This window comes from Chiroxiphia lanceolata, chromosome 10, assembly GCF_009829145.1.
Source record: "Chiroxiphia lanceolata isolate bChiLan1 chromosome 10, bChiLan1.pri, whole genome shotgun sequence".
In the NCBI taxonomy this organism is placed as follows: domain Eukaryota; kingdom Metazoa; phylum Chordata; class Aves; order Passeriformes; family Pipridae; genus Chiroxiphia; species Chiroxiphia lanceolata.
The window spans coordinates 25,163,683-25,182,483 of NC_045646.1; the positions used below are offsets into that span (position 1 = coordinate 25,163,683).

The 18,801-nt window shown below is 43.3% G+C and overlaps 1 protein-coding gene across 2 annotated transcripts in view; it reads right to left on the minus strand.

Annotated features, from left to right (window-relative positions):
• The window catches only part of ARHGEF4 (Rho guanine nucleotide exchange factor 4), a 223,791-nt gene that overhangs the window by 104,273 nt on the left and 100,717 nt on the right, over positions 1 to 18,801 (minus strand). Inside the window, exons 5-6 of one of the 2 annotated variants that reach the window (XM_032697385.1) lie at positions 15,077 to 15,403; positions 9,594 to 9,723 (exon numbers count right to left, since the gene is read on the minus strand). In XM_032697385.1, the coding sequence (XP_032553276.1) occupies positions 9,594 to 9,723; positions 15,077 to 15,403 (457 nt within the window). Of the gene's footprint in view, positions 1 to 2,125; positions 2,453 to 9,593; positions 9,724 to 15,076; positions 15,404 to 18,801 lie in introns of those variants that run through there. The other variant, XM_032697386.1, reaches the window with a different exon arrangement.

Genomic DNA, 18,801 nt, shown 5'->3' on the forward strand with positions numbered 1-18,801 from the left:
GCTGTTGCTCCTGGTTTTTGTTGGTTGGTTTAAACACTGTATTTAACTTTACCATTCAAAAATGTTATTTAGCACAAGCTTCAAAGAAATCCCACCTCAGTGCTTGGACAGCCAATTGATGTTAAAGACGAGGAGCAATCCTATCACAGCTTCCTCAGTTTAATCCAAAGAAGAATTCTCACAGTGAAGAATCAACATAAAATAAATTTTTCTGAGAGATGCATTGCTTTCAAGGTTTAATCCTAATTCTGACCTGAATTTTGTTAGTAGTTAGAGGTGAACCACTCAGACATCTTTTGCATGAGAAGACACCTACTGTAGTATTTCAAGGCAGCAAGGAGTCTGAAGTGCAGTGATCTGCTTTTATTATTGTATTGATATATCAACACTGTAATTATGAAACTTAATTTGGTCAGTCCTCAGTCTGTCTCCATACCATTTTCTATTCCATTTCCTCCCATCTCTGCATTTCCTGCTAAATGCATGCAGCATCCACAAAATGACACCATGCCTCACAGCCCTTGGAGCAAGACCATTGTGGAAAAAATGAAAGTACCTTTAGAAAAAAGAGACTTAGTCTCAAAGCCTGATTTTGCTATCAACCATACTTCTTTTATATCACTATACACCACTTGTATCAACTGACCTGATTAAGACCAAGAACGCATCCAGGACAGCTGACAGCAAACCCTCAAACACAGAGGGGACTGAACTACTGCCACAGCCTCACGTGCAACACTCAGCAGTAGTTTGCAAAAACAGCCTGTGCCAGCATTACTTTATGCCAATGTCAGAGCTATGCTGGGGATTGTTTGCATTTCCAGTTACAGACAAAATGAGCCAGCAGATGCTACCAAAACACAAAAGTGCATCCCCTTGTATTTGTGGCCCAGATCATTCCCCAAAACAGAGCACCAATGGTCTGATCTCACCCTGAGCCTTTTTCCTGCCTCTGGGCTCTCAGGACATACTATAGGTGTTCAGTGTTTCTTGGCCACCAAAAGCTCTGGGTGGGGGTTGGAAAGTCAGACTGGTCACCCTGCTGTGGTCCTTCCCTGCACGACCATGCAGTTACTCACACTTCAGCAGAGGATCCAGAGCAGCAATGCAGATTTTATTAAACAGCCTGAAATCTACAGTAGCAGATGGAATTACAAGACCTTTCAATAATTAAAAGTATACAAGACTAAAGCAGATTACACAGAACTACACCCTGAATTCTTCCCAAGCCTTGATTCTAGCTGGTAGTACTGAGTATTTTTACTAAGGAAATGCCAGTCACTGGTGGCCTTGAAGGCACTTGTCTGAATTTATCTAATAGAAGAACTAATTTACTGCAGCTCTACTAAAAATCTCTCTGAACAGCAGCAGCTGAACAGCTCAGCAATCATTGGCCGTTACCACCACTGCCAAGCTCCTTTGCTACTGTCACTTGGCAATGAGAAACCTTCTTTACCATGCTTGCAGTTCAAATATTCAAACCCTAAATAGGCACATCAGTGACTGAAACCCAGAATGCCAGGCCGAGTCAAAACAGGTTATATGAACATGCCTCCAATGTCTCTGGTTCAGAAAGGCATTAAATAATGGATGGGAAAACAAAAACTGAACTTGAGCAGCTGGCTCAGGGAACTGCCTTTCCCTCCTTCAGTGCACAGCAGGGCAACCCTACCTAGCCCTCATCTGCTGCACACAGCTTGGACATTTTCTAAAGGCAGTAATACTCTATACTGGAATTCACACAGAGAAATGTCAACTCTAACACTGGGCTCCATATAATAATAAGAAATGCTGTTCCAAAAGGCAAGGACACCTTTAATCAGGTAGAAGCCTAAGCACTGTTTCCAAAGCCATTAAGAACCTATTTCTTCCCTTCTGACTTAAGAAGTCTATTAAGGGTCTATGTTGTTTTGGTTTAGCTGTAAGTCTGCAGGGGGTATAACTAGCAAGCACTGAATGTTTTGCTTATTTCTCAAGACTAAGAAACTGCATTTCCAAATTATATACTTTTTCCAGAGGATTTGGTTTGGTTTCTCAAGGTCAGTGCAATATCACAGAGCAGTTTTGTTTTGTTTTTTTTTTAAAAAAAGGAAAAATAATTGAAAAAAAAAAAATAGCCCCTTACCTGTGGCAGAGTGAAGACTCTCCAAGCTCCAGTACCTGGACAGGACGCCTCTCATCCCACCACCACCACACACCACCCCGCTGCTGTCTGAATCCGAACCCGGGGAGAGCCCGGAGCTTCCACTGCTGCTGCAGTTTTCCGCACTGTGTGCCCCGCTGGACTCACTGGGGCACTGCTGGGTCCTCATGCAGGCGGGTGAGAGGGAGAGCCGGGGGCTCTGCTCTGCCGGGGGAGGAAAGGGGCACAGAGCTCCGCGGCTGCTCCCAGGGCAGCGGTACCTGGCAGCGCTGCCCGAGCACTGAGCTGGGTTCCTACCCTCCTCTCCGCTTGCCTCGATGCATCCTGACATCATAGGGGTCCACTAAGGAGGCTCCCTCTGTGGCAGCTCAACTGCTTTCAACCGCGGCTTCCAGCAGCTGATTTTTATTAAAGCCGATTTCAAGGCATGAAAAAAAAGCAAGGGTGAGACAGAGATCTCTCCTCCTAATTTAGCAGAACTGTCAGATTAAAAATAAATAAGTGGAAGTAGTAGAATTTCATGCATTTTAAAAATGCCCAAGTGAGAGAGACCTTGTGTTATCTGCTTCCCCTGAGAACTCAGAAAGGACTTAACATATAAACTAATCATGTTTAGAACTGGCTGTGGCTGCTGCTATTAAAAAACTATTTTTGTAAGTCCTCAAAAAAAAAAAGAATTCAAAATGAAATCAAAGCCAGAAAAACACAGATTGAGATTTGGGGAGGTTGCAGCTGGGAGCTTTGAAAAATCATTTAGCATCCACTCCCAGACTGTAGACCTGGGATGATCCCTATTTCCATATGTGATCTTTGTAAGAGACCTCAGTCCTATATTGAAACACCATCAATAACTACTTTTTAATTAGAAAGTTTTACATTCTCATTACCTAGCATGATTCAGTGTGTCCCTGTAAGAAGGATTCTAAAAGGATACTAGTTTCCTAAGAATGCAGAAATACCTGTGCAGTTTAACAACAGCTTTGAGGTGCCACAGAGGTTTTATGATAAAGGACATTTCTGGGCTGCCCCTCTGCTCAAACACCTGCCTTACAATGGCAGATATGTCCAACTATCAAAATAATTTAAGAGTAGCCACGTGGTTTGTACCACGTGCAGCAGAAACCAGTGTGAGACCAGAACTAGATTGCTTCAGCATGAGATTACCCAGATCAGGTGAGAGTTTGCCAGGTGAGACTCAGGGGTTGGACCAAAATAAAGGAGGAGCTTGGCTCTGCCAGCGAAGCTGGGAGGGTGACAGCCACCCACAGTGGGCCACAAAGGAGCAGGTGGGGAAACCCCAAACTGCTCCTACTGCTTACAGAGAGAACATGTCTCTGTTTGGCACACAAACCCAAAAACTAGGAGGCTAATTTCACACAAGAACTGAAAATGCTTCTTTTCCTGAATAAGGTAATTCTTTCCAAAGTAAATAAAGCTACGTAATATGGCCAACACAGCCTGCTTTGACAGAGAGACCTCTTTGACTTTGCCTCACTATCTGTACAGTATCAGAGTTATTTTATTTCAGTAAGACTTCTGGTTTACTGAATATTTCCTAAAAGAAAAAAATTTCACCCTCCATCACTGCAGAATATTACAAAGCACATAACAGTGCTGAACCAACTTTTGAGTCCTTAAATATTTCAACTATTCTTTAAAAGAAAGGTCTCTGCAGCAACAGCAAACCCAACATTTCTACAGTGGCCTGAAACAAAATAATGCCTTCAATTATCTTCTGAATGTAACTACTTAGACCAAAATATCTTCTGTAATGCCTCCTAATACAGAAATAGAAATGTGTTCTCGATTTGACTGCAGTAGAACCACTCTTCTGCATTGATCTGGTTCTTCCAGGGCCTCCTAGAGCTGCCTGCATTGAAGTACAACTGGAGAGAAACACTTGATCACAATAATGAGGGGGAGGGAAGTTAAGCATTGACCACAAAGATGAATGCAGCAGTTCTGTGGATGTGCAGCACAGGGTGTTGAGAAGAGGAAGGGACTGAGCAGCTCTTCAGATGTGAAAGGCGTTAAGGAGAGGCCACAATTCAGTCCTGATTATCTCTTGCTCCTTGCAATCCCTGCTTGGTGCATGAGAAGTGAGGAAACTCCACAAACCTGTTTCTCTCACTGACTGAACTACTGACCCTGCCGTTATTTACACGGGCTCTGTAGCCACTGCTCTTGCCTGGCAGATCTCTGCCCTGGACCTGCTTACACCACTTGATCCATTCTCTGCTAACTCTCCCACTCCCTGCTCTGGATGCTCCCTGAAAATGCCAGAGACGGCAGTGCTGAAGGTGCTGCAGGGGTATGTATAGTATATTTATGTACTGGAGAGGCATATTTTTTAATAGAATGGAAAGAGGAAAAATACTACAAAGTGAAGTTGTGGAAAGCAAATATTGTATCAGAGTTTAAGCCTGCAACTCATCGCAGAAGGGTTCCACCTGACTATAGGTCTTTGTATTTTTTTGTTGTTAAATCTACAGAGATTTTCTTCTGTGACACTAGAGAGAGAAGTCTAAAGTTGATGTAGCAGCAGCTGATTCAAACTACAGATTAAGGATCTCATTGCACAGCCTGGTCAAGGGAGTCGAGCTAGACTGAGCTTTGGACAGCCTGATTCTAAATATCTGTTGGATTTTTTAGCCTCTGTAGTCTCATAGCTTTGAATGGTGATTGCCAGAATCATTTAGGATTTGCTAGGATCTTCTCCCCTCTTTGCCCCATGAAAAGTTTTTATTGGTGTGCTAAATCTTTCACCTCAGTAACTAATATGACCAATCCCGTTCAACCTGCTCAGACAAATTTTCAGGAACTCAGCCACCACTGGGCCCAGCTTCTCAAGCTGGATGAAAACCTTTGAGTGAGGACATGTTACCAGTGACCTCTCAGAGCGCAAATGTTTGTGGCTGGGCTTAAACAGAATCAAGATTGACACACTGGGTCTAATCTTTCTGTGATTAAGACATGAAGTGAAAAACATGCAGTAGGCGACATGATTATTTTTTAGCCACTTCAATTCAATTACACTTGTATGGATTAATGAAGATGGAATGGACATTTCATGCTACAGCTACAATGATACACATCTGGGAACTTGCATACCACTTTCTTCTGTGTCCCTTCAAGAATTAAAATGACAAAACCGGAATAAATAGCTCAGCTTGTTATTTTGCTGAACTACAGGACTGCTAAATATTTATAAGACATAATGAAGTCCTGGTTTTGAGCTAATATTTTCCCTCTAGAACAGATTTCTCCAGTGGCTGTCAAACATCTTCACATTAGCTGTTGCCAAATGTGAGTTTAACAGCCCATCTATAGCTGGGAAAAGAAGATGAAAGTTGGCCACATGATGTTGAGTAAACAAACAGTCCCTTTTGCCTCTGAGAAATACTTTCCGCTTACACCAGGGAGGCCAGAAGATAACTCAGTATCACTAAATGGTCACTGTTTTCCAGACTATCCACAAAAGATTCAGCCTTTGAGAACTTGGCTGGCCTATTCTTGTTGCAAGATTTCCAAGGCCACCAGTATGTGCACATCAGTCACAATGAGTTCATTCCTCTTTGGTTGGCACAACCAACACCAGCACTGTGGTGTAATTCCAGGGCATCTCTTGTAGACATCTGATAGCAGGAAACCGAAAGATCTTAGGCTGTTTAAGTCTGACAAGATTCATGGAAAGTTGCCAAAAAGATCTGGTCTGCATTTAAATAATGATTTTAAATAATACAGGTTTAAGATCTGTTCTAGCGCAGCTACCAACCTGATCTTGTAATACACCAGTTACAAGTTTCTCCCTCTATGAGGGTATGACAAACCCTGAAGGTTTACAGTCCTATGTGTGTCCCTATCCACAAAAAAAAAACAAAACAAAAGTTTCACAGGTTCTCTGAGAGGCAGCATTGGGAAAACATTTGAGAAAATGTAACAAGCTGGCACAAGAATAGTAAAGTCTCTGGCTGAGGTAACAGCAAGAGCAGGAACATCCACCATTTTAGGCAAAGTCTGCAGGTTATAAATAAACAAATATCTGTCTCAGGAGAGAGATGGGGAAGAAGAGGGTAGGTATGATAGCCTAAAAGACAAACATGCTGGTCCACTGCTTTAACCCAAAGCCTTGTTATCCTTCTACTGCTCACTCCAGTACATTTTAGGGTCTTCCCTCTCACACCTTTTCTGGTGCAATTCCTATGTCAAAGGTTTCTAAAGATCTTTAGAAGCTGCCAAAAAGCAGAAAAGCATTCCCGTATCTACATTAGGAAGTAGCTTGTTTCCTACACTGGCAGTGAGGAACATACTGCAAGGTACAAATGAAGACATGGGAATAACTTGACAACTAGAAGAGGAGAACTGAAGGGAGACCTCATCACTGTCTACAACTTCATCATGAGGGGAAGAGGAGGGGCAGGCACTGAGCTCTTCTCCGTGGGGACCAGGGACAGCACCCAAGGGAATGTTCTGAAGTTGTGTCAGGGGAGGTTTAGGTTGGATCTCAGGAAAAGGTTCTTCCCCCAGAGGGTGGTTGGGCACTGACCAGGCTCCCCAGGGCAGTGGGCACAGCACCAAGGCTGCCAGAGCTCCAGGAGCTTTTGGACAATACTCTCAAGCACATGGTGTGACTCTTGGGGTGTCCTGTGCAGGGCCAAAAGTTAGACTCAGTAATCCTTGTGGGTCCCTTCCAACACAGAATATTCTGTGATTCTCTGAATTAAAGGGGAAAGATACTTTACATTCATCAACACTACCTACTGAAGTGTGTAGCAGTCAGGGAAGCCCTTCCAAAGTATTTAAACGTTCCCGATGTTTGAACAGGACAGTAAACTTTGCGAACTCTGGGGTGTACGTGTGTGCACAGGGGGTGTCCAGGCTCCATCCCTCCCGGAGGCTCCAGGCTCAGCCCATCCCGGCGCACACGGCGGTGGCACGGCCCCGCATTTCACAGGGGCCAGAGCCACCTGCTGGTGCCACACGGTTTGTCAGGCCCGGGCCCCGCAGGGGACAGGGAGAGAAATGCTCAGTGACGGCTCCCCACTGCTGGGACAGCCAGGTGACAGCCCTGAGCCGGCCTCTTTTCTTCCAGCATGGCATAAAGGCAGAGAGAGCAATGTCTCCGTGCTCTGGTGGCAGCAGCTGGTGAGCAGAAGGTAACGAGCACAGCAGACTCAGCATTAAAATTAAACTCTTCTCCCAGCACTCCTGGTATGGTCTAGCTGGGAACAAACAGGCAGCCTCACCTAAGGCAGTAAGTCTGTGCCCAGCTAAGCTCTTGTCCCCACGTATGGGGAGGTGCATGACAGAAGTCTCCCAGCTGTGCATGGCACCTTTTGGGCTGGGGTCCTGACAGTTATCACATATCTGAAGAACTAGAGAGGCTTACAAAATACTCCATTTCCCACAGTCTCTGCAGCAGTCCCTGCATGAGGTGACCAGGTGCAGACTTTGACAGTGAGAAATTTATCCATATTTTCAACCAGGAAGTATATAGTACCACTACATATTGCACAGCACTTTCATATCCAGTGTCTTTTATGACTAAAGTATAATCTGGGATCATTAATATAAGCCATTGTAGCCTTCGAGTTAAAAATCTTAAAATTAGATTAAATTAAGTCATCATTTAATTTTATATTTGTTTTACATGATCTACAGCTCTGTACAAAAGCAACAGGTATCACAACAAATCTGCGTAAGAATCAAAGATTCTGCATTCTGCTGCACTACTGCTGCTTCAGGGACATACCCAATCCTAAAACTGATCCATCAACTTCAGAGTATTACTTCAGTAATTTGCAGTTTTCTTCTCAGCCACATCCTACCACAGGAAGGACAGGTGCACACATTCATCACGCCCAAAATGCTTCAAATGAAGTACACAAGCAGCAGCTAAAAGAAATGGCTGTGGCAGAGGAATCTCTGCTTCCTCTCTCCACCGTTTTACTCCCACATGAACATGGTTTTGGTGTTGAAAAAAGGATTCTGCTCCATTTCATTTGTTTTGCTACATTTACTCAGAAACTCTTGAAGTCCAGGCTTAGGCCATGGTATGAAGTTCACTTGTACCTAGCTCAGGAATGTTGTGTGAATCATAGATGATTCAGTTGCATGCCCCATTTCTAGACAGCATATAAACACCTACAGCACTGCCAGCTGGTCAGTCTACATACATTTACACCCTCTATTCACCTTTAGAAATTCATTTTAGAAAGTTTTAACTCCCTCAGGCCCCAGTTGGGAACTACCATGAAATTTGTCTCAGCTGTGACTCTGAATTTACTTCTATGACAGCAGTGCTCAGGGATTTCAACTGATGTCAGAGATGCACTGACAACTTGACAATGATGGGTTTCCATCTGGGATTTCTAAGAAGTAAAGCTGCAGCTTTTTTTAATTCAGTCAGGGAGCTGGTCATAAGCATTGGGGCAACACCAGATGCTTGTGACAGCAAGTGATCAAAGCCCTCAGTACAGAAAGAGCAGAGGCAGGGCTCTTGACACTATGATAATAAGTAGTTTGTTTTCCTATTTCCGGATGAAGCCTCATGACTCTGTGCAAGAGTTGTACACAGTGTCAGAAAGCAAACCAGTTTTGCTTGACAGAATATTATGACCATTCAACTCAATGCTATTGTCCCTTGATTAGGTAACTCCAGCAGTGTTTAATCAATGGTACAGAGACCTTCTGAGGCAGAAATGGCAGCTTGGCACCCAACTGTGGCTGGCTTTTCCTGGCTAGATTATGAACCGCCAAACAACTCCTCTGCATTCTGTTTTTCTTATTCTACCCCAAAGTGCTGTGATAGAGATATCTGCAGCGTTTGGGCAGGCACTGTCAGATGGAGAATTTAAAAACCTGGCAAGGATACATCTCCCTGTTTAATAATCCATGCAATTTACATTTTAATTCTGAAAAAGTGTCAGTCATTGGAAATGAAGCAGACACGAAACTTCATGAAAATACGGCATACTTGTTCTTTAAGGAGATTTAAAGTACAGGAAACTTGTATCTCTAGAGGCTCATTTAGTTGCTTTGGTGCCTAATTAGCAACTTGAGAGGAGCCTCACCATACCCACCGTAGTGCTCTCCAGCAAACAAAGGCAGAGAGCCTGTTTCATCTGCAGAAACCTAATTCATGGCATCATTCCAGGTGAGATTGAGTTCTCCTCAGACAACACAGTGCTGCTACATCAAGCACACCAGCATTGCCATGAAAGATCTCTTCTTCACTCAAAAGCTGACCACTGCCTTTAAACACCACCCTGGTTATTTGCTCAGGGAGAAAACAATCCAGAATATGAAAAGCACATGAAAGGTTCGACTCTAAAGCAGGTTTCTGCCCAGACATCATAAATAGGTTAGACTGCACACAAAGCTTCCATACTCAATAAACCAAAGCTTAATGCTCTCATAACTCATGCCCAGCTAAGACTGGTGTACACACCGGGAGCGGAGATGCGCCGTTTCCAGCCCACGCAGTCCAAGCCTGTCGGAGTGCTCTGGGAAAATGGGTGCAGTTTCAGTGGCAGGATGTCAAAGACAACAGGAGATGTGATGGATGGACTTATTCCAGCCTGCAACAGGAGAGGAAAAACAAAGGCAACAAACATTAAACTAGTCTTGTAGGACAAAATATAGCACCTCTTTCCACCTCTGGTACCTGCTCATGTAAGTAAGCAGAACGTTAGTAGACGCACGTGGATAATTACAGCTAGAGAGGTTAAAAAACAGTGAGAAGGCAGGAAAATTGCAAGTAATAAGAACAGGAGAAGTGGATAATCAGATACTGGATTCATACTTCACATACAACCACACACACCTACGTTCACAGAATGTTTCGCTCCTTCCTAAGTGTTTCTAGTGGGAGGGAAAAGCACATCAATCCAAGTCATCTCCTCAGCTACAGAACTGTTCCTACAGCTTTATAACAAATAGTTCCTGTTCTGGTATTTTAACATGCAAATAAAGCTTTTCCCTTCAGAGATTTATTGGTACCAGTCCTCAGCCATATAGAATGTGGATAACAACATTCTTCTCTTCAGTTAAAGGTACAAATAAGAACTCTTGCTTTCTCCTCTACCTGGCTGATTGATTTTACAAAACTTACAGAACTTTATAAAACTTTGAAAACTCTTTTGAAAACATTGCCAGATGTGAATGAGCTTTAGCTGGTTTAAAGGGGAAAATGTATAGATACATACATATAGCTCATGACCTCTGATACAGAATGCAGCAATTAATGCATAATGCAGGGACACTTTTATCCCTTTTTCCTTCTCTCCTCCCCCATACCTCCTGTGGCTGGCACACAGAGAAAACACCAGTGACTGCAGGTGACTGGGAGATCAGCTGGTCAGCGAGCACTGGTTCCACAGGCATAGCCAGTTTTCATCTCTATTGCCTACGCCCCTTCCTTTTCCTGCTGCGACATTAAGTTACCACATATCCATCCTTCACTGGAGACAAAAATTTGGTATATTGTTTTACTGAGGTCCAGTAGTTTATCTAGGATCTTTCCTTCTCCCTACCAGCCCACACGATGCCTCATCAGCATAAAGTCTGCTGACTAGCCTTGATGCTGAAGCCTCCTCTTTAGAAGATGGTCATTAGTCAAAACCTCCTTCCAAAACTAAGCAGAACACAGTGCCCAAGCAGCTGAGAGTGCTGCTGCTCTGTGCCTGGTTTGCTTTTCTTCCCCAGACTTACTTTCCTAAAACAAAGAGAACGTGGCCATTTCCTAAAACAAAGAACACAGTCGATACTTTGGTTCAAATCACCGTCTCCTGAGGGATAACATGAACCCTGTTCAAATTAACCTGAGCAGTGCCTGTTTTTCTAGAAAAGTCACAGCAAAGCCCCAATGGGAGCACATGCTCTTCCAGTGACAATGAAATCAGGTGAGACAACTTACTGGGCCACAGCTCTGAAAATGTCAAGGGTAAAGTCGAGGTTATTTACATGAAAGGTGATAGAAAGCATTATTGTTCTGTGTAAGACTAGAAAGCAGAATCCTGTCCTAGGGCTGTTACAATAAAAATTGCAGGCTTTTTATTAATCCCTGGGACATCAGAGCAAACTTCAGGTACATGCATTATTTGATTCCTACAGCGGGGGAGACAGGCCTGTGCAACACAAAGTCAGGAGAAGCGGCATTTTCAGGGGCATTAGTAATATGTGGGCAGTGTTTTCCACAACCTACAAGGGAGGGGAGGGGAAATGAGGGACCAGAATATAGTACAGATCCTTTTTTTTTACATTTTATGCCAGAGGTTCCAGGGGATTATTTCTATGCTCTTACACACAGCAGTTCAGTCCCTGGCAGAGGCATTTACCCTTGTATGTCTGTGCTTTGTCAGGTGCACAAGAGAGAGACTTTTCTCATTAAATCCCCTCTCCAAAGCACGTTCATTACCCTCTTTAAGTGTGTCTGAGGTGCCCACAGTGCTCATAACTGTGGTAGCACCCAGCAAAACTTCATTTTCTCTTATTTTGGATATGGTAAAATCAGATTTCCAGAAGTCATATTCAGGGCAATAAGCTAAAGATCTGCTTTTCACTGCTTCTCATTTCTCTTTCAAAATAAAAGAGAGCTTCTTCTGCAGAATTCCCCCTCTGGGTATAGCCCCCTGATGGGCCTTTTAGGAATCTCTCTAATTTGGCAGCACACAAACTGTGCTTGAACAAATGCACATAGAAGCCACGTCTGTGCTCCTATTGCTGTGCACTCAAGAGGCATTAAGCTTAACAGCCAGGGTTTAAGTTTTTGTTGAAACAGGAAAGCACAGGATGGGAACAGACAGACAGTTCAGAGACATCACTACAAATTTTTTGCAAAAATAATTCCCAAAACAGAGCCCATTGCCATTACAGCATTACATATGTCAGTGTTTTTGGGCATAGTCTCTGCTCCAGTTAGGGAACTTATACTGCATTAGAAACAAGTAAGAGGAGCCCAGGCTACAGCATGAAACCAGCACCATGTAAAGGGCAAAGCCTATGGCCTAGCAGAAAAATGTAGATTCATCCACAGCTATATGAGTTTCTCCCCCTTGTGGGGGGAGGGTGTTACTTTAAGGTCCAAGATCAGAACCTGCTCAGCTTGTTACTGGTAGCATCTCATTATAAAGGACAGCTGGGTCAAGCTTTGAGTTTGATTGGGAATTTACACAGGCTGTTCCCATTTAAAGCAGTGGAGCAGCTTACTGGACCCAAGCAAAACAAAGACCATTATATAGAATTGTTTAGGACTGGTATTTTAAGTGGTTATTTTTTTAGTTTAGAGGTAGTTTCTTGATTGTTTGTCCATCTCCCTCTGAATCCCAACTGCCAGCCCTCAGATTAGCCTTATATTTCCACTATACTAATCTGTGTACATTGACCTGAATCATAGAGTAGTACCAGAAATCAGCACTTGAAAAAAATCAAGAATTCCTCCCTGCTTTGCTCTATTAAGTTGTTTCCCCAATGCAGCATTACATCACCTTGTGTGCTGACCTCATCTTGACTTAACACAATGTGACTTGTCACAACAGAAGCCACTCATCCCAATGCAGCCATGTGTCAGAAAACATCAGACTTGAAATTTCAGATCTCCAAAGCCCCATACAGTCGCCTTGCTGCAGTCACAAAACCACAACACACAATGAACATCTTACAAAGCTGCTTTTGTGATAATTTGTTTCTTCTTATTAAAGGGGATTTAGCATCCTTCTAAAACTGCCCTCAAACACTACAGCTTGTGATAGCACTCCCATGACACTTTGGAGCATGAATAAGCCTGCACTATTACAGGACTAGAGCACTGCAATGGCAGAAAAGAACAACTGAGAAATTGGGTGATTACTATTATAAATTAAAAGTACAGGCCAAGAAATGCAGTTATATGGTCATACAGGAAATAGCCCTTGAATCCCAACAGTTCTCTTAAGAAACCAGCATTATGCTTTCTCGGCCTGCCCACAAAGATTAAAGTGTCAATGACCTACATAACACAGACTGACAGAAACATAAACCCCAAATCTACCTACATGCTACTAAATATCTTCTGCTTATCTCTATTATCCGGAGAAGAATGAACCAGGAAAGGCAGGTGATTGATAAGGGGGGTGTCTCCACAGGCAAAGGGGCAGCTGCAAATCATTGTGCAGCTGATGCCGATTTAGAGGTAAGTTTGCACCAGAAAATAGGGGTGGAAATGCTTAAAGGGGAATCTGTTTTCTGGCAGCATCCAAATGTGCATTCAGTGAGCAGAGCAGACAGCATTCAAACTGTGTAATCTGATGGCTCCAGGGGAAGCTATTGAGGGAACTGGTCACTCCTCTCTGAAGCACTAATGGTCTCAGTGCTGGCCAACATGCCCTGCAGCACGGGTTAGATTTCCATCGCTATCCGCTTGTCAAGGAATTGTGAGGAATATTTTTAGCATGTTTTACTGATTTCTGTTTATCACTGAGCCTGTGTAAGCCACACTACCTTGTATCATCCTGTACAACGCTAAGCACTCAGAACTTTGAACAAAATGCAAAAGTAATCCAACTAAATTTTTTTTTCACCTTAACATCCACACGCCTCAGGAGCCTTACTCAGTATCTCTGACACATAGGTACTGTGGAGCTGAGCCAGGGAAGCTCTCACTGAACTGAGAGCAGGAAACCTCACAGAGTCATACCCAGCACCCATCCAAGCAGCAACTGGCAACACTTTGTTCTGAAGAGCCCCACACATACAAAATAGCACAGATTTTTAGTCCTCGTCCCTGGGGAGGGAAGAACAGCTGGCAGTTTTTCAGAAACCCTGTTTCTGGAATTGGCCTGGCTTCCTGTCCCAGGTGTCCATCTGCTTCAATGGGAGACTCCCCCAGGCTGGCATGAGGCAGCAGATTTTCCCTGGGAAAGCTGAGCTATGTCAGGGGAATGTTTCCCCCTCACCATTCACAGAACTATTTGTGCACATAAGTTCAAACACATTCTGAAGTGGTGACAGGACAACTGGGGCCTCAGCTGCCCTCAAAGATTGTCATTTTAATGCAAGAGGAAGCAGAAACAGGCAACCAGGACAACAGAGAGAAAGGGAAACAAATACAGACAACAGACAAAACCAGAAAACCCCAAGGAAAGCTTTTATTTGAATATCTGCTACTTGATTTCAAGCTTGATCAGAACTTTTTTCCATCTTATCATGAGATACTGCAAGGAGCATCCCTTAATCTCATGTCCTTTCTCCCCAGAAGTTTTTTATTATATATGAAGGCTACTTTTGGCTCTTGGATGCAGATTCATGGCTCTCCCTGAAGGGAACAGACCTTAGCTCTGGATCCAAGAGTAACAGATGCCATTGGTGTGAGTCACAACAGCCACAAAGTTTGTCACAAGCAATCATAAAGCTGATCTAAAAGTCTCCCCCAGTGGAGAGGAGAATATTAATGGCTAAAACTCCAATGGCAATGTTCTCTCGAGCATTTCCCAGCAGGAATTTGCCTCAGTAAGAATTGTGGAGTTGGCCTCAGATACAAGGGAAATCTTATTTAGAAGTCCCTTATTAAAGTTATACAGCAATGCCACAGGGCACAGAATGAGATTTCATCTGTTTAATTTATATTGATTTAAGGAAACTCTGATTTGCTCCCTGCCCTCCCTATGTCTCAGCTCACAGAGCAACCTGATGCTCTTGCATCCTATTTCCAGCATAGCACAGGGCAAGAAATGTTTGCTTACAGTTCCTAAAAAACCCACCACCTTTAGATACCATCACTTATGGACCAGGTTAGTGTTCCATCAGTCCCTGCAGAGTACCGGGCCCACAGAAAGCTGACAGACGTGGCACCAGACAAAGTTCAAGGTCAGGAACATGATGACAGCAGAGAGAAGCAGCTGGAGCAGAGAGGAAGACAGTGCCAGAGGACGAGGATGAGGGTGTACGGCTCCTTACTTTTAACGGGTCCCCTGGGAGATGCTGCGATTGAGCCCCTCTCTCTGGCTGTGTCTCCTTCTCTAGCTTCCTTTTTTGGTTCCTCTCCATCCAAACATCATCGAAGCTGAAGCACTTATAGAGGGGTTTAGGTCTCTTCCTCCTCCTCTCTGGAATCTCCTTGGCTTTTTCATCTGGAGCAAGGCAGGAAAGCCTCCAGGCTTTGCTCTCCAGGGTGGAGCCAGGGTGAGGGGATGGTGGGACCCAGGGGGGCCTCCTTTTGCGATGGGGAACCCATTTCTTATTTGGCCTCTTTTCAGGTGCAGTCTGACATTGCTGTCTAGACTCCTGTTTTACAAACAGCAGGTGAAAACACAGGGTTTGCTGGATGGACATGTTGTTTGCTTCAAGTCAGTTTGAACAGAAGATGGCAAAGCACAGTTATCCAGCTCCAGAACTACTCAGAAGAAAACACTTAGGAGGACTCCACCCTGGAGCAGCAGCTCTGTGATCCTTTGAGTGTGCAATATGTACTCCCTCTGCACAGGGCAGGGCCCTTTTCACCCTCATTCTAGATGGCATATTACAATAACATTACTACTAGGATTTAGGTCACTCTGTCTGTATAATATTATTTACAAAGACAGACAGTATCTCTGAAAATAGGAAAATGAACTCCTGTCTGTCTCTGCTTTTCTGACTATACTTCAGTTATATAATGTGAAAAGGCTTCCTAGATGCCTGCAAGTCTGATATACCAAGCCCTGTGTTTCCTGATGTGCTCTTTACACTATCCATTTTATTTGCTTGATGCTGGGCCAAGAGTAAGGAATTGAACAGCTCTGCCTTTCACTCTCATTGAGTGGTTGCACAAAATTACAGCTTTTACACTAGAACAGCTGGAAAGCAAGTGTGCCCTGAGGCAACCAACCACTATTCGAGGTAGCATCAGTGTTAGAATCGATAATATTTAAGGTGGGAGACACTGACACTGGGGAGTGAATGATCTCAGGAGTCTCTTTTCATGACAAATAAAATGCTCTATCTTGATAGTTGTATCTGTCCAGTTTCCCACAGTTCCTTTGAAGAACCCCAATAAAACCAAACTCCAGGCACTTCCTATCTGTTCTCAACTAACCAACAATTCCAGATCAGTTCTTCTTGCCCCTGGTGAGAGATGCCACAGTCTAGAAACAGTAGATACTGTGAAAAAGGAAAGTGTTTCCTGCTGGTGTTCTGTGCCTAATGCCATCATACTGGAGAGGAGCGAGGAGAACGTGCAAATTCCAAACATGGGACATTTTAGGACAGTTTGCGCTTGCCTGCTGAATAACACAATTATATAAGTAAAATCACGCCACAAACAGATTAATTAAACATGTAACGAAGTTCCTGACAGATGGGCAAACTGGTAATGGTTCTGTCTTGCTGTTTTCTGCATAAAATCTTTGTCCTGGAGGTAACCTGGAGAATGTTGAGAATGTTAACCACTAGCAGGTACTCAGAGAGGGGCTGCTCTGTGCCCCACCAGGCTAAGAAGAGTTACTTACCAGGGGGCAGCCAGAGGTGTCCAGGACAAGCTGATCCAGTGCAGTTTGGCACAGCACTGTAACACAGATAAAGCCACACTACTGGAAAAAACAGCTGGCTGGGGGCTTGGGGAATATGTACAAATCCCCTGCTGGAGAGCACATTGGGAAGTGAACTCAAGAACTTCACAATCATGCATTTGTTTTGAAATAATGTCTTTTGTATGTGGAACAGAAAAGAAATTTTCTCCAAATCCACTGATAAACTTAATTTTATGACCTCTTTACTAAGCAACATACATCGGGAAGGCCATGCTTAGTGCACAGTGGATAATTGTGCTGGGAAGACTTAACACTGTAAATATACTTTGCCCAATGTCTCTGTTGTATTTTCAGGGATTTCTGAAAAAAACAACTTCAGTTACAAAATCCAGGGTGCAGTTCTACTTCATTTCATGAAAATGGAAATAAATAAAGCCCTATCTGCTTTACTAGATTAGATGTTGTGTGTTGAAAGCTGGGACATTTACATTAATTTCTAGGCTCCAGTTACATTTGCCCAATTTCAGATATCATATTTTGCAGCCTCCAGAAGGATCAGGAAAATTAAACTGTTTTTATATGGCTTAGATACCATTTAATTTTTTTATGGTTTTCTTTGAATAATTTAATCTAGCAATCAATTTAAGTAATTATTTATTTGCTTCTAATGGTTACATTATAGGATATGGGCTTGCCTATTCAAGGCTTTACACATGCCACATCTTTCCACTCTTTTCTAGATGTTCTTTTGAGCTATTATTTACAGGTCAGTGATTTTATTCACCCTCTGAGAGGCTTCATCTGTTGACAGCATGTATAGTCCAAGTCTCTTGCTTTTTCCTAGGCTGGTGTAACACTGCAGTGTCTTGTCTGGAATGTTGTGTCTTCTATTAGGTTTGTAGGTTAAGTTGATGCCCACGAAAAGAAAAGATTTTCAAGTAAAGCTGAGCACAGAAGGGAATAAAGTAAATTCTCTTCCCCATTTTCCACCAGCAATTCTGGTACTACAGCCCTCACTTCTCCAACTGCCACCCACACACTTCTTTGGATCAGCTAAAAACCCCAAGCCAGTGAACCAAAACACTTTCACTGGGAATATGTGCAGAGAGGTTGAGGCAACTGGGTTTATTTAAGCTCATAAGAGGGCACTGGAGGCAATATAAGGGCAGTCACCAACAACTTTATATTTACATGGATGAGGGATCAAACTCCTCTCAGTAATGCTAGACAATGACACAAGGCAGTGGCCAGAAACTGTAGCTTGGGAAGTTCTGGTTGGGCACTAGGAACAAAAAATTCTCCAGGAACATGTTTCCCAGAAAGGTATTGAAATCATCAGCAGTGGAGGTTTTCAAGACTTGATTAGGCAAAGCCATGGTTTGGTCTATCTGGTGGTGCCATTAGTCATGTATGCTCCTACCAACCATTTGTTTGTTTGTGTCTACACAAAAAATAGGGAGCTTCTACGAAAAAAGTAGGGAGAAAGGGTAGGCTGAGATAATTTTGGAGGGTATCAAAACTTTTGTGTACATTGGGATGTGAGAGACAAAAGGCAACAGCAGAAAAAGCTGTGTGAGGGCTTGTTTGAGTAGAACACAAGCAGCCCTCAGCTGTAGAATAGATCAAGCAGTTCTAGATTAGTGAACACTCTGGAAATTGTCTGCTCAGGGTATGTAGAAGCTCATACCGTCTCTCAAGCACCACTTGTGACAATCTGCTAAACAAAATTATTCTCCCATTTCTTAATGGCAAAATTCATCAGCAACGAAACTGAAAAAGTAGCAAAAGTAGCATGATCAAGGCATGTCCTGGGATCTCAATGACAGCTCAGTCTCAGTCACTCTGGGGGTTGTGCTTAGCCACTGAAAGAGATTCCTAAGCTCCCAGCCACTTTAGAACATGGGAAATCCTCTCTGAGATTAAAAAGCTACCGACAGAGGAAGTATCTGCTTTTGAAGGCTCCAGCCAATCAAGAGATCCCTACTGAAGATACAATCTGTTCTGCAAGATCCAGCCTGTGCCAAGGATTTCATGTGTTACCTGGATTAGAACGCAATACAGTGTGAAAAGGAGACCCTGACTCCATGAGGGTTTTTTATTGTTTGCTGTAGAAAAGGCAGAAAAGGAATTCTAGCAGCAACCAAAGGGTAGTTAGGGTGACTGCAAAAGACTTAT